This window comes from Uranotaenia lowii, chromosome 2, assembly GCF_029784155.1.
Source record: "Uranotaenia lowii strain MFRU-FL chromosome 2, ASM2978415v1, whole genome shotgun sequence".
In the NCBI taxonomy this organism is placed as follows: domain Eukaryota; kingdom Metazoa; phylum Arthropoda; class Insecta; order Diptera; family Culicidae; genus Uranotaenia; species Uranotaenia lowii.
In genome coordinates this window covers 95,766,397-95,779,751 of record NC_073692.1, presented here as the reverse complement: position 1 = coordinate 95,779,751, position 13,355 = coordinate 95,766,397, and the positions used below count along the sequence as shown (strand labels likewise).

At 32.1% G+C, this 13,355-nt stretch overlaps 1 protein-coding gene across 1 annotated transcript in view; it reads right to left on the bottom strand.

Moving 5' to 3' along the window:
• Window positions 1–338, bottom strand: part of LOC129749568 (uncharacterized) — an 850-nt gene extending 512 nt beyond the window's left edge. The window contains exons 1-2 of the mRNA XM_055744588.1: window positions 248–338; window positions 1–186 (exon numbers count right to left, since the gene is read on the bottom strand). The exon at window positions 1–186 is cut by the window's left edge and continues 40 nt beyond it. Of these exons, the coding sequence (XP_055600563.1) occupies window positions 1–186; window positions 248–250 (189 nt within the window). The 5' untranslated portion in view covers window positions 251–338. The remainder of the gene's footprint in view (window positions 187–247) is intronic.
• Between the last annotated feature and the right edge of the window lie 13,017 nt (window positions 339–13,355).

Genomic DNA, 13,355 nt, shown 5'->3' with positions numbered 1-13,355 from the left:
ATCGTATCGAATCAATGAACTGGATTCTTCCTCGCTTAGTCTGATCAAATCGGTAGTTGCCTGCGCATCATCATCTCTCGATTCCGGCGAGGGTTCAGGATCGAAAAAACTGAACAGAGGCTTGCTCACCACTGCATTTATGAACACTGTCAATACTAAGGCAACCAATAACGTTTTTGTCGTATTCTGAAACATAAAAAAACATCTCTAAGCATTTGATCTCAAGAAAAATTTTAAATAAACTTACCATTTCTTTCAAATATAAGGTTGTGCACCGAAAATCATGGAACACATCTGGACCTCACTAATGTTGTTACCTAACTGCAAAGGGCTAATTCATTTCAAGAATGTTGTTGCAAGGTGTATTTTCTTGCTCGGAAGGTCAAATCCACATTTTTGCTACCTGTATCTTTAATCCCCAATTACCTTCTTCAAACCGAAAGGAAGGGACAAGAATTTACGAACCGTTTGCGGATTTACCTAATACTTTATTATCTTTCTCATTCAGTCATGCTAACAGGGTATATTGGAGGAAGAATCGTCTAGAAATTTGAAATTTGCAAAGCTGTCTGTTCTTCAGAATTCTCGAAGGTCTCCCAAGATGTTCGAGAGACTTGGAGAAATGCCGTTGCCGTAGCTAAAATAACTCAACTGTTTCCAGTATTCCAAATAAAGACGGAACATTAAAAAAAAATTATAAAGTTGAAGACAACAATTATGAAGTAGTCAAGAGTTGAGGTTCAAAAATTATAATTTGTCAGAAATGACAAAAATGACAAAAATCACAAAAATCACAAAAATACCAAAAATGACAAAAATGACAAAACTGACAAAACTGACAAAAATCACAAAAATGACAAAAATGACAAAAATGACAAAAATGACAAAAATGACAAAAATGACAAAAATGACAAAAATGACAAAAATGACAAAAATGACAAAAATGACAAAAATGACAAAAATGACAAAAATGACAAAAATGACAAAAATGACAAAAATGACAAAAATGACAAAAATGACAAAAATGACAAAAATGACAAAAATGACAAAAATGACAAAAATGACAAAAATGACAAAAATGACAAAAATGACAAAAATGACAAAAATGACAAAAATGACAAAAATGACAAAAATGACAAAAATGACAAAAATGACAAAAATGACAAAAATGACAAAAATGACAAAAATGACAAAAATGACAAAAATGACAAAAATGACAAAAATGACAAAAATGACAAAAATGACAAAAATGACAAAAATGACAAAAATGACAAAAATGACAAAAATGACAAAAATGACAAAAATGACAAAAATGACAAAAATGACAAAAATGACAAAAATGACAAAAATGACAAAAATGACAAAAATGACAAAAATGACAAAAATGACAAAAATGACAAAAATGACAAAAATGACAAAAATGACAAAAATGACAAAAATGACAAAAATGACAAAAATGACAAAAATGACAAAAATGACAAAAATGACAAAAATGACAAAAATGACAAAAATGACAAAAATGACAAAAATGACAAAAATGACAAAAATGACAAAAATGACAAAAATGACAAAAATGACAAAAATGACAAAAATGACAAAAATGACAAAAATGACAAAAATGACAAAAATGACAAAAATGACAAAAATGACAAAAATGACAAAAATGACAAAAATGACAAAAATGACAAAAATGACAAAAATGACAAAAATGACAAAAATGACAAAAATGACAAAAATGACAAAAATGACAAAAATGACAAAAATGACAAAAATGACAAAAATGACAAAAATGACAAAAATGACAAAAATGACAAAAATGACAAAAATGACAAAAATGACAAAAATGACAAAAATGACAAAAATGACAAAAATGACAAAAATGACAAAAATGACAAAAATGACAAAAATGACAAAAATGACAAAAATGACAAAAATGACAAAAATGACAAAAATGACAAAAATGACAAAAATGACAAAAATGACAAAAATGACAAAAATGACAAAAATGACAAAAATGACAAAAATGACAAAAATGACAAAAATGACAAAAATGACAAAAATGACAAAAATGACAAAAATGACAAAAATGACAAAAATGACAAAAATGACAAAAATGACAAAAATGACAAAAATGACAAAAATGACAAAAATGACAAAAATGACAAAAATGACAAAAATGACAAAAATGACAAAAATGACAAAAATGACAAAAATGACAAAAATGACAAAAATGACAAAAATGACAAAAATGACAAAAATGACAAAAATGACAAAAATGACAAAAATGACAAAAATGACAAAAATGACAAAAATGACAAAAATGACAAAAATGACAAAAATGACAAAAATGACAAAAATGACAAAAATGACAAAAATGACAAAAATGACAAAAATGACAAAAATGACAAAAATGACAAAAATGACAAAAATGACAAAAATGACAAAAATGACAAAAATGACAAAAATGACAAAAATGACAAAAATGACAAAAATGACAAAAATGACAAAAATGACAAAAATGACAAAAATGACAAAAATGACAAAAATGACAAAAATGACAAAAATGACAAAAATGACAAAAATGACAAAAATGACAAAAATGACAAAAATGACAAAAATGACAAAAATGACAAAAATGACAAAAATGACAAAAATGACAAAAATGACAAAAATGACAAAAATGACAAAAATGACAAAAATGACAAAAATGACAAAAATGACAAAAATGACAAAAATGACAAAAATGACAAAAATGACAAAAATGACAAAAATGACAAAAATGACAAAAATGACAAAAATGACAAAAATGACAAAAATGACAAAAATGACAAAAATGACAAAAATGACAAAAATGACAAAAATGACAAAAATGACAAAAATGACAAAAATGACAAAAATGACAAAAATGACAAAAATGACAAAAATGACAAAAATGACAAAAATGACAAAAATGACAAAAATGACAAAAATGACAAAAATGACAAAAATGACAAAAATGACAAAAATGACAAAAATGACAAAAATGACATAAATGACATAAGTGACAAAAATGACAAAAATGGCAAAAAATGACAAAAATGACACAAAAATGACACAAAAAAGACACAAAAAAGACACAAAAATGACACAAAAATCACACAAAAATGACATAAAAATGACATAAAAATGACATAAAAATGACAAAAAAATGACACAAAAATGACAAAAATGACAAAAATGACACAAATATGACCCAAAAATGACCTTAGAATGACACAAAAATGACACAAAACTGACACAAAACTGACACAAAACTTACACAAAACTGACACAAAAATGACCCAAAAATGACCCAAAAATGACACAAAAATGACACAAAACTGACACAAAAATGACACAAAAATGACACAAAACTGACACAAAACTGACACAAAAATGACACAAAAATGATACAAAAATGACACAAAAATGACACAAAAATTACACAAAAATGACTCAAAAATGGCACAAAAATGACTCAAAAATGACACAAAAAGACAAAAATTAAACAAAAATGACACAAAAATGACACAAAAATGACACAAAACCGACACAAAAAATGACACAAAAAGACAAAAATGACACAAAAATGACAAAAATGACACAAAAAGACAAAAATGACACAAAAATGACAAAAATGACACAAAAATGACACAAAACTGACACAAAACTGACACAAAAATGACCCAAAAATGACCCAAAAATGACACAAAAATGACACAAAACTGACACAAAACTGACACAAAAATGACACCAAAATGAAACCAAAATGACATCAATATGACACCAAAATAACACCAAAATGACACCAAAATGACACCAAAATGACACAAAAAAGAATTAAAAAATGACACAAAAATGACAAAGATAACTTAAGAATTTTAACCATCCCAAAAGCTCTTCTAATTTGAAATTCAGTTGGTGTATGAAGTTTAAAACATTGTTGAAATTTGGGTAGGAATATTAAAAATCATTAAACACAAGAGACTATTAACTCATCTCAAGCATACAATGAACGTCAGTTTATTGAAAATTCTTGGCCCAAGAAGGAAGGAACGATTTTGGAGCGACGTGCGAGACAGTTGCTCTGAAAATTTTACAATTTTTTGTGAATATGGAAAAAAAACTGAACGTCTTATCAAGCATTGTGTTTTATTTTATTTTTGAGATGTCAACTGTATATTTTAATGATAATTTTTCCGGCAAATCTGGATGTCAATTGAATTTATAGTTTTTCAATGCCAAAAAACATGCCCCTCTTAAACAACTAATAACTTTTTTGCCTAATATAAAGATACGAGGTAACAGTCTTCGACAAAGTTGATCAGCGGAAAATTTTCTTTAATGAATTTATTAATTGGCACAAAACCATTAGCAGGCTCGGTTCCACAGAAGAAGAAAAATGATATGGATTTTTCAGTACAAAATATTCAACTTTCCCATACAAACATAAAAGTTCAAATTTACTCATGTAAACGTTACTTAAAAATTTTGTAAAAAATCATGGATGAACCAAAACGAAGCTTTTAAGACCCCAGGGTTTCAGAAATTCAAAAATGACCCCGAATCGAATCAGTCTAATAAGCAGTTGCGGTCATGAAGATGAATAATTTGGATTTAATGTTGTAATATGAAGGTTATACATAATTTTGAATGGATCGTTTGAATCGAAAACCTTCGGACTGGTTTGAGCTTAGTTCTATTTTCAAATTTTCCACAGTTTGACCAGGGGTAGGAATGAAATTTTTAGTGTCCTACATCCCGCTCTCGCAATTTAGCAATTCAAGTCTTGAGGTTTTACTAAATTTTCAAATATGACTGATCCATGCGCAAGCTTAAGATAAAAAATGAATTTGGAATTGTGATTTAAAATAAAAGTAGATATGGTATTTATCTTATTTTGAAGTTATTATAAACCTAAAATTCTATAACGATAATCTGAATTTAATATAAAATGAATAGAATGAATTGCCTTTAGAATAAGGCTACCAGAATTTTTCCACCTGAACAAATCCGGGTAATTTTTAATAAAAAAAACTGGCTAAATTCGGGAATTTGATATCAAAATTGAGTACAAAAATCTGGGCAATATCCAAGCAAATTTTGTCAAAACCCAGAAATTATTCAACCAAATTCAAGAAAAAAATAGCAAAAATTTTTTTTGTTAAAATTTATTGTCAGACTTTAGATCGTATTGAGGGCTTCCAAAAGAACCTATTACTATTATTTTTGCAAAACTTGCAAAACTTTTTTCATTCATTCAATGGTTTTTGAAATAAGGAAATTCGCAATTTTTTTTTTTTTGGTTTTGATCACCGCACTTTCTTGTGGTTTTCTTTGATTGATATTTTTCGGTGATTTACGACGATAAATATAACTGCTGTTTTTTACGTTTCGGCTTACTGAATTTCAGCCATCCTCAGAAAAAACTTGTTTTGCCGCGTGTTTCCTTTACGGCCGTCGTACGATTGAAATATCGTACGACGGCCGTAAAGGAAACACGCGGCAAAACAAGTTTTTTCTGAGGATGGCTGAAATTCAGTAAGCCGAAACGTAAAAAACAGCAGTTATATTTATCGTCGTAAATCACCGAAAAATATCAATCAAAGAAAACCACAATTTTATTTTTTAATAATGTCATTAAAAACATTAAGTAGTAATCATCACTATTTCCATCTTCACGTGACGCTTATTTAGATATCTAATTGGAATAAGGTTGAAAGATTCAAATCATAAATTTATGAAACGGTGGCCGATTGAAAGTCCATCTATATTGATATTTTCAATTGGAAAATTTAATTTCTTTAATTTCGATTCATAAATAAAATTCTTGGTCCCTAAAAGAAACAAAATCTAATTAATTTTTGCAACGCTCTGTTGGCCCACTGCTCAACTTGCTTACAATTACTGCCACCATGAACATTTGGCGTTACTAATGTTAGCTTTCAAGCACCACCTAGTGGGTAATAGCAGCAAACCAGCCTAGCGCGCTCATGCGCAAAACCAACCAGTACTCACCACTTTATGCTCAATGTTCACCACTGCTCACTTCAACGGCTGAGAAGTATGCAAATATTTATGCTTCCAACGAATGAGAAAAAACTCACTTTCCCCCGCGCCTCCCTCAGTTTTTCGTCCCTTCCATTCTCAAAACAAGTGCACCGTTTGTTCGAGGATGTTTTTCCTTCATTCTGGCTCACGAAACATAGCTCACCGAAATTCACGGAATCACATGCTCTCACGCGCCATGCTCACTTCACTAATCACCACAGCCACACACATCGAGCAAGTGTGGTGTGTTGTGTGTTCTTCTCAGTCACCTTCTGACTGCGGTTCGGTTCGATTGGATTTTCCACCTTTCTCGTGTCCGGTGGTCGTGTGCGTTTTTCACGGCTCGTGATTATATTTTCCTTTTTCTTTGGTGTGTGAAAGGGGGAAAATTGGAAGAAGATTCAAACGAAATAGGAAAAAGCTGAAGGTGAATGGGAAGATTTGGTTTCTTATTATTTTAATTTCTCGTGAGGGGTTCAGCAGACGACAAATGTTGCTCCAATGCTGTGAAAATGTGCTAGATGATTATTCTTTTTTCACTTGCGTGAAAGATTAGTTTGGGATAAGTGACTTCTGCTGGCAAGTGTGTCTCCTATGTTGGTATAGCTGTGTGGTGCAAATTTTCACTGATTGTGTATGGAATCTGAAAGGTGGTGAAAAGTGCCATTCTACTGGGGAAAAGGTCTCTTCGGAATCAACTTGTGCTGTTTTTAAAGTGAGTATTTTCCTCGACGTCTATGTGTGCTCCGTCCCTGTCTAAAACCAAAAACGGATAATAACAATGCAAGGTGAATTGATTTCCCTCAGATGATGGGTCTCTCTCCTCGTCTCGTGGAATCCGAGCATTTCACTGACAGACGTTGAACACATCCTTGCCATTTGCTGGGGAAAACGGAGAAGGGAAATCGAAAAGGAACTGATAACACGAGGTGGAATGTTTTATTGATCAGTTTTCCACTTTCCCCCTTTCGCCTGAATGGTGCTCTTGACAGTTCACGCGACAGGAATTTTCTTCCTGTGCATTTCCCAGGTTTGACTTTGGTCGGACGAAATAGTAAACACGCACTGAATGAAAGATGAGCATCAGGATATAGGAAAAAAATAAAAATTATTTTAAAATGTTGGGTTTTTTTAGTTCTAGTTTAATTTTAAGACATATGCAATGAGGCCGGAACAAATATCGAATTCATCTTGTAATCTATATATATAAAAATGAATTTCTGTCTGTCTGTCTGTCTGTCTGTCTGTCTGTCTGTCTGTCTGTCTGTTCCCTATAGACTCGGAAACTACTGAACCGATTTGTGTGAAACTTGGCAGGTGGGGGTATTGGAGGCCGGGGAAGGTTCCTATTATGGTTTGAGATCCCTCCCTCTCTCATGAAGGGAGGGAGGGGCTTCGCAATCAAAAGTAAATTTTTAGCATAACTCGAAAACCCATCAAGCAAATGGTACCAAATTGGGCATGGGGTGGTATTTGGGAACGAGGAATATTTCTATGAATATAAGGTACCCCTCCCTCCTTTCAGTTCGGTGATAGGAAGGGGAGAGGAGGGCAACCTTACAATTTTTCATATAACTCGAAAACTAATCAAGATATTGGAACCAAATTTGGCACGGGAAGGTATTTGGATACGAAAAATATTTCAATGATCATTTGAGACCCTTCCTCCTTCCTTCTCCCTCTTTGCAGTAGGGAGATACAAAGGAGGAAGGGGGCCTCTTTCATATTTTTTTACATAACTCAAAAACTAATAAAGCAAATGGAACCAAATTTGGCATGGGAAGGAATTTGGATACGAAAAATATTTCTATGATTTTTTGAGACCCATCCCTCTTTCCAGTAGGAAGATATGAAGGGGGGAGGGGGTCTCTTTTATAATTTTTCACATAACTCGAAAACTAATTAAGCAAATGGAACCAAATTAGGCATGGGCGGGTATTTGGGAACGTGACATGTTCTAATGATTGTTTGAGACCCCTTCCTTCTTCCAGCGGGGGGAAGGGAAAGAGGGAGGGGAGTTTCATACAATTTCACTGCATAACTCAAGAACTAAAACAGCAAATGGAACCAAATTTGGCATGGAACGATACTTGGGTACTAGAGTGCCTCAAATGACCCGACTTTTGAAAAAGTTATGCGCTGCAGGCTAAAATTGATCCTTGGCCTAGTACAAGATCTCATGCCAAATTTGGGCGAGATCGGATCACGGGAAGGGGTCGCTCAACGAGCCTGAAGTTTGTATGGGATTTTGAGACATTTTGTTCGGGAGAAACATGAAAAACCAGTTTTTCATCAATAACTTTGGTTTGGTCCGTCGGCCGATTTCTTTCAAAAACGGGTTTTCTTAAAGCCTAAACTATGAAAAATATTTCATCCGAAGACTGCATTTCGATAGGAGTTAAGATAAAAAAGTTATTAGGCTTCAAAAATGGGCTAACTTTTTTAACGGTGGTATTCAGCGCTGTTAATGAGGCGTCAATATGTTCGACCGCCTCGACTCATTGACAGTGATGAATACCATCCTTAAAAAAGTTAGCCCATTTTGGGAGCCTAATAACTTTCTTATCTTAAATCTAATTGAAATTCAGTCTTCGGATGAAATATTTTTCAAAATTTAGGCTTCAAGAAAAATCATTTTTGAAAGAAATCGGCCGACGGAAACCAAAGTTATTGATGAAAAACTGGTTTTTCATGTTTCTCCCGAACAAAATGTCTCAAAATCCCATACAAACTTCAGGCTCGTTGAGCGACCCCTTCCCGTGATCCGATCTCGCCCAAATTTGGCATGAGATCTTGTACTAGGCCAAGGATCAATTTTAGCCTGCAGCGCATAACATTTTATAGGTTTTGAATTTCCCATACAAATTTGGAGCAGTCTATTGGGTACGAGAAATGCTTCTCACTCCTTGAAAGAGGCGGATGAAAAGGGGGAGGAGAGGTCTCCCTTACAATTTTCAGTATGACTGGAGAGTCGATCGAGCAAATTGAACCATATTTGGCATATGATGGTATTTGGATACGAGAAATGTTTCTATCATAAATTGAAGTCCCATCTTTTTCAGTGGAAAGATATTAAGGGGGAAAGCGGGGATTCCATACAATTTTTTTGCATAGCTCGAGAATTGATCGAGATAATGATACCAAATTTGGCATCAAAAAGTATTTGAGTACAAGTATTTGAGTACAAAACTACTTTTTGTTTGTGAAACAATTCCTGGATTCCTGGAAACAATGATGGAATTGAGAATATAGGAAGCGAAGAGGAAGCTTACATTTAACTTTTTTTTTTTAATAAAATCCGAGAAATAGACAAAATTTCATATGGAAAATTATATGTTTCTACGATTGTTATAGACCATTACGCTTTACAATGTAGAGAGGGGAAGAAAGAAGGAGGCTCCATATACATTTTGTTGTAAAACTTAAAAACTTATCAACCAATGGAACTATATTTGATATAAGAGAATTTTTGGGAACGAAAAAATGGGTATGATTATTAAAGATCAGGACCTCAATTCAGCAGGGGGTGAAGGAAAGGACAGGGGAGGGGGCTCTCTTATCACTTTTTTAGCATAAATTCAGAACATATAAAAAAACAACCATATTATAAAAGTTAGATTGTTTGCGTACGATCAATTTGAGACCCTTCAGACAGATTAAAATTATCAGATCATTAACACAAATTTATAGAGCAAGATTCAGAATATTAGTTCAAGTTATCTGTTTGTTGCAATTCGAAACTCCAGCTCCAGCTGCGGATATGTTATAATTTGATTTAAAATAATGCCAATAAAACAATAAAAATTTGAATAATTTATGAAAATATCATTTGATTTTGAAAGGTGTAGCAAAGCACACCGGGTCAGCTAGTATAATGCATAAAGTTTAAGATATTTTATTGAAAAATTTGATACATTCTTCGAAAATTCAAACTATCGAAAAAAAGATGAGAAATATATGACCTTTTGAATTGAAATAAGATTTTTTTTTTCAAATTTTCGATCTAAAATAATTCTATTTTCTGTTTTGTGCAATTTGGTTGAAAGCAAGTTTGTTGCAATCAAGCTTTCATTGAATTTGTTCCAATTTATTGAAAATTTGAATAATCGGACTTTAATTTTATCGTGAGAGAGCAAAGGTGAGCGCATTACAATTAATTAAGCTTATAATCTCTTCAAAAATACCCTTCATTCAAGCTAGAGTGTCCATTTTCCGACCATTTTAGCGGGAATGGGGAATCTGACGTTCCTTTTATAAGGAATCCCCGGGCATACGAAACATTATCTATACGGTATTATTCAAAATTTAAGGTAGTAGCATTGCAAAACATTTCAAACTTTTTCAATGCCCAAAAAGACCCTAATACCAAGGCCTTTAAATTTAGTAGGGCTTAGTGGGGTAATTATGAACACGAGATAATTCTGAACGAGTGCCATCGATTTGGAGATAAGTGTTCATATTAACCCCATAGTCTTAGTCCTATGGGATGATAATGAATACATGTTCTTATGCATTCCCTGACATTGTTGATGCTTTTTAACGGTCAAATGTTCTTTTCATCAGCTAAGGGGCCATTCAATAAAACCGTTTACACGAATTTTGAATTTTCAGACTCCTCTCCTTTGTAAGAAATAGTAAGATTTTCAACAAACCTTAACCCCCTCCCCCCCTCTCTTGTAAGATCTTGAGTTTTAGATTTTTGAGATTTTTTTTTCTTCTATAAAGGAGATTCGGGTATATGATAGGCAGGTTGCCTTCAGTCTTTGAAAAAAAAGTTTTGACAACAATTTTCTAAAATCTGTAAATAAAATTTTAAAAGTTAAAAACATTATTTTTCCAAGATCAGATTTGGAGAGATAAATGTAAAAATTACAACAATGAAAAGCGACAAGAAGAAAACTTAACCTTATCTAAATTGTCATGATTCGGATGGTTGTAAAATCGTTTCTTAACCGCCCTTTAATTCTCTTGTAAACAATCGTTAACGTGTATAACAGAAGTAATTTTCTAATACCGAATATCGATTTTACGTCCTTTTAAAACCGTTATTTTTGGTATTGATAAATAGCCAGGTTAAAAGAGCAACTTAAAGAAATGTTTATTATTTTTTAAATAATTCACCATTTTTAACAGCTCGAGTTTTAATTAATAACCGCGTAGAATTGAGCGTTATCCTTAAGCTGAAAACTTTGAGGTCAAAAATAATTTTTTTAAAAGCTATGATAAATTTAAAAGGTGAATAAATCCACAAGGCATAGATCAAAAAGTTCAATTTTGCTGGCAACTAAAATTTTGGAATTTTATTAAGAATTTGTTTGCTTTTCAATGTTTTTGAAGCATCAGCATTGAAATCAAGGTTTAATTTTTCATGAACTCTAAATGCAAAGAATAACTTAAAACAACAAAAACTAAAAGCAAAATTGTTTTTTTTTTCCAAAATTTTGTGTATATTTTTGAATCACTCGATCACAAAACTTGAAAATCAGAAGAATCAGAGTTAATCATTTACAAAAAAGAAGTAATTCTTAAATAGCCTCTGTTTTGTTATCCAACAACGTAACCCTCATCTAATTTTATATTTTAAGCACTCGCAATAACTCTTTTGCCCTCTATAATTCTTGATCAGTTGGAATTTTCAAAAAGGTGTTAGAATTAATCAACCATTTCGGAAAAAAATTACAAGTACAACAACAAAAACATTGGGAAACCCACCTAAATCGTTACCTACTTATAAGAATTTAAAACGAAATTTTAGATGTATCTGAATAAAGATACCTTATTAGCATTCCAGATTGCTCGGGTTTAAACAGGCAAGCCTAGACTTTCAAGAAAAAAAAGAGGAATGCTCGGTCCGGTCCGGTTTCCCTAATATCGAGGAAAAAGCCCCGCTTTTTCCTGGATTATTCGCAATTTCAACAAAATTCTAATTTCTCAACTTTGTTTCTAGCGAAATAAACTCACAGGCACTTTTAAGAATTGTTAGATAAGATTTGAACGCCGCTGATGTGCCTTGGTTCTCGTGTGTTGTTTTTTCAGCTCTTTTTCAGAAGAAAACTTGGAAAGCTTAATCAATAAACAATGGGTTTTTTTGAAATCCAATTTTCCAAAACTAAGAATTGAGAATTAAAAATTAAAGTTTGACAGCTTTTCAAACTAGAAGCAGTAGTTTTTGCTAATTAACTTGTATGTTTTCATAAAAAAAGGTAAACCTTTGAGTCTTAAAACACAATAAAAATTTCAAGCCTGCAGCCAAAAATTATCAAAAGCACACAAATTTTGAACTAGGTTTCAGTAACGGTTTTTTAATTTTTAATTTTTGATTAAGTGTTAATCACCGTTGATTTATTTATTTGTGTTTCGAAACTTCAAAAGTGTACTTGAGCTAATTTCCCTGTTAAAAAGGAATGTTTCTGTATTATCTGTTAGGAATTTTCAATGAAGGCTACAAAATCACATTATTATTGATTTGTATTGGTAGAGTCACAGATTTTTTTCCTAGTAATCTAAACTTTAGCAAGCAATGATTATTAATCTATAATGTATTGAATTTCATTCTTCATTCAATTGGACGCATAATACTGAAGAATCAAATGATACATAAAACGAGATTTTTGAATTTTTCAGATGGACAAAATTCTGAAGACACGTTTACTTGATGTCATGAGTTTTGAAAATTCTACCAGTTGTCAGGAGCATAATTTTATAGATTAAAATTTCCGGCTACATAAATTTTATTTGAATTCAGTCTCAACCTTCAGGCTTGTGGAAAGGATATGCTAAATCAGGGGAATGTCATGAAGCATGAAAGTTTTAAGAAAATTAATATCTCTCGTCTTTGTTATTTTTTAGAGATGTACCGAATATTAGATCGGCCGAATATTCGGCGCCGAATACCGCCAAAAAACCCTTAAGCCGAATATTCGGCTCACCGAATAGTCGAGCTAAGTATTCGGCCGAATATTTATTTTTTGAAATTTATTCAAAAACAGACTTCCTAAATTTTTCAACTGATGTTGGTCAATTTTTGAAATATCCCAAGGTAATGTGGAAAACCCTTCAAATCTTCAAAAATAATGGTTTCAGGTTAACACTTTAGATGTATCCGTGTTTTTTTCACTGTAGATAGCATTATGCTTTGAATATCGTTTATTCCAAATTTTCTTGATATATCCAGGCTTGCCCATAAACCAAATAAAGATATCGAGAGAAGTTTAATCTGACCGGGGTGGCCGAAATTTTTAAAACCTCCGGATTTTACCCGCGTTTATTCAGATTTTTTGCTAAAT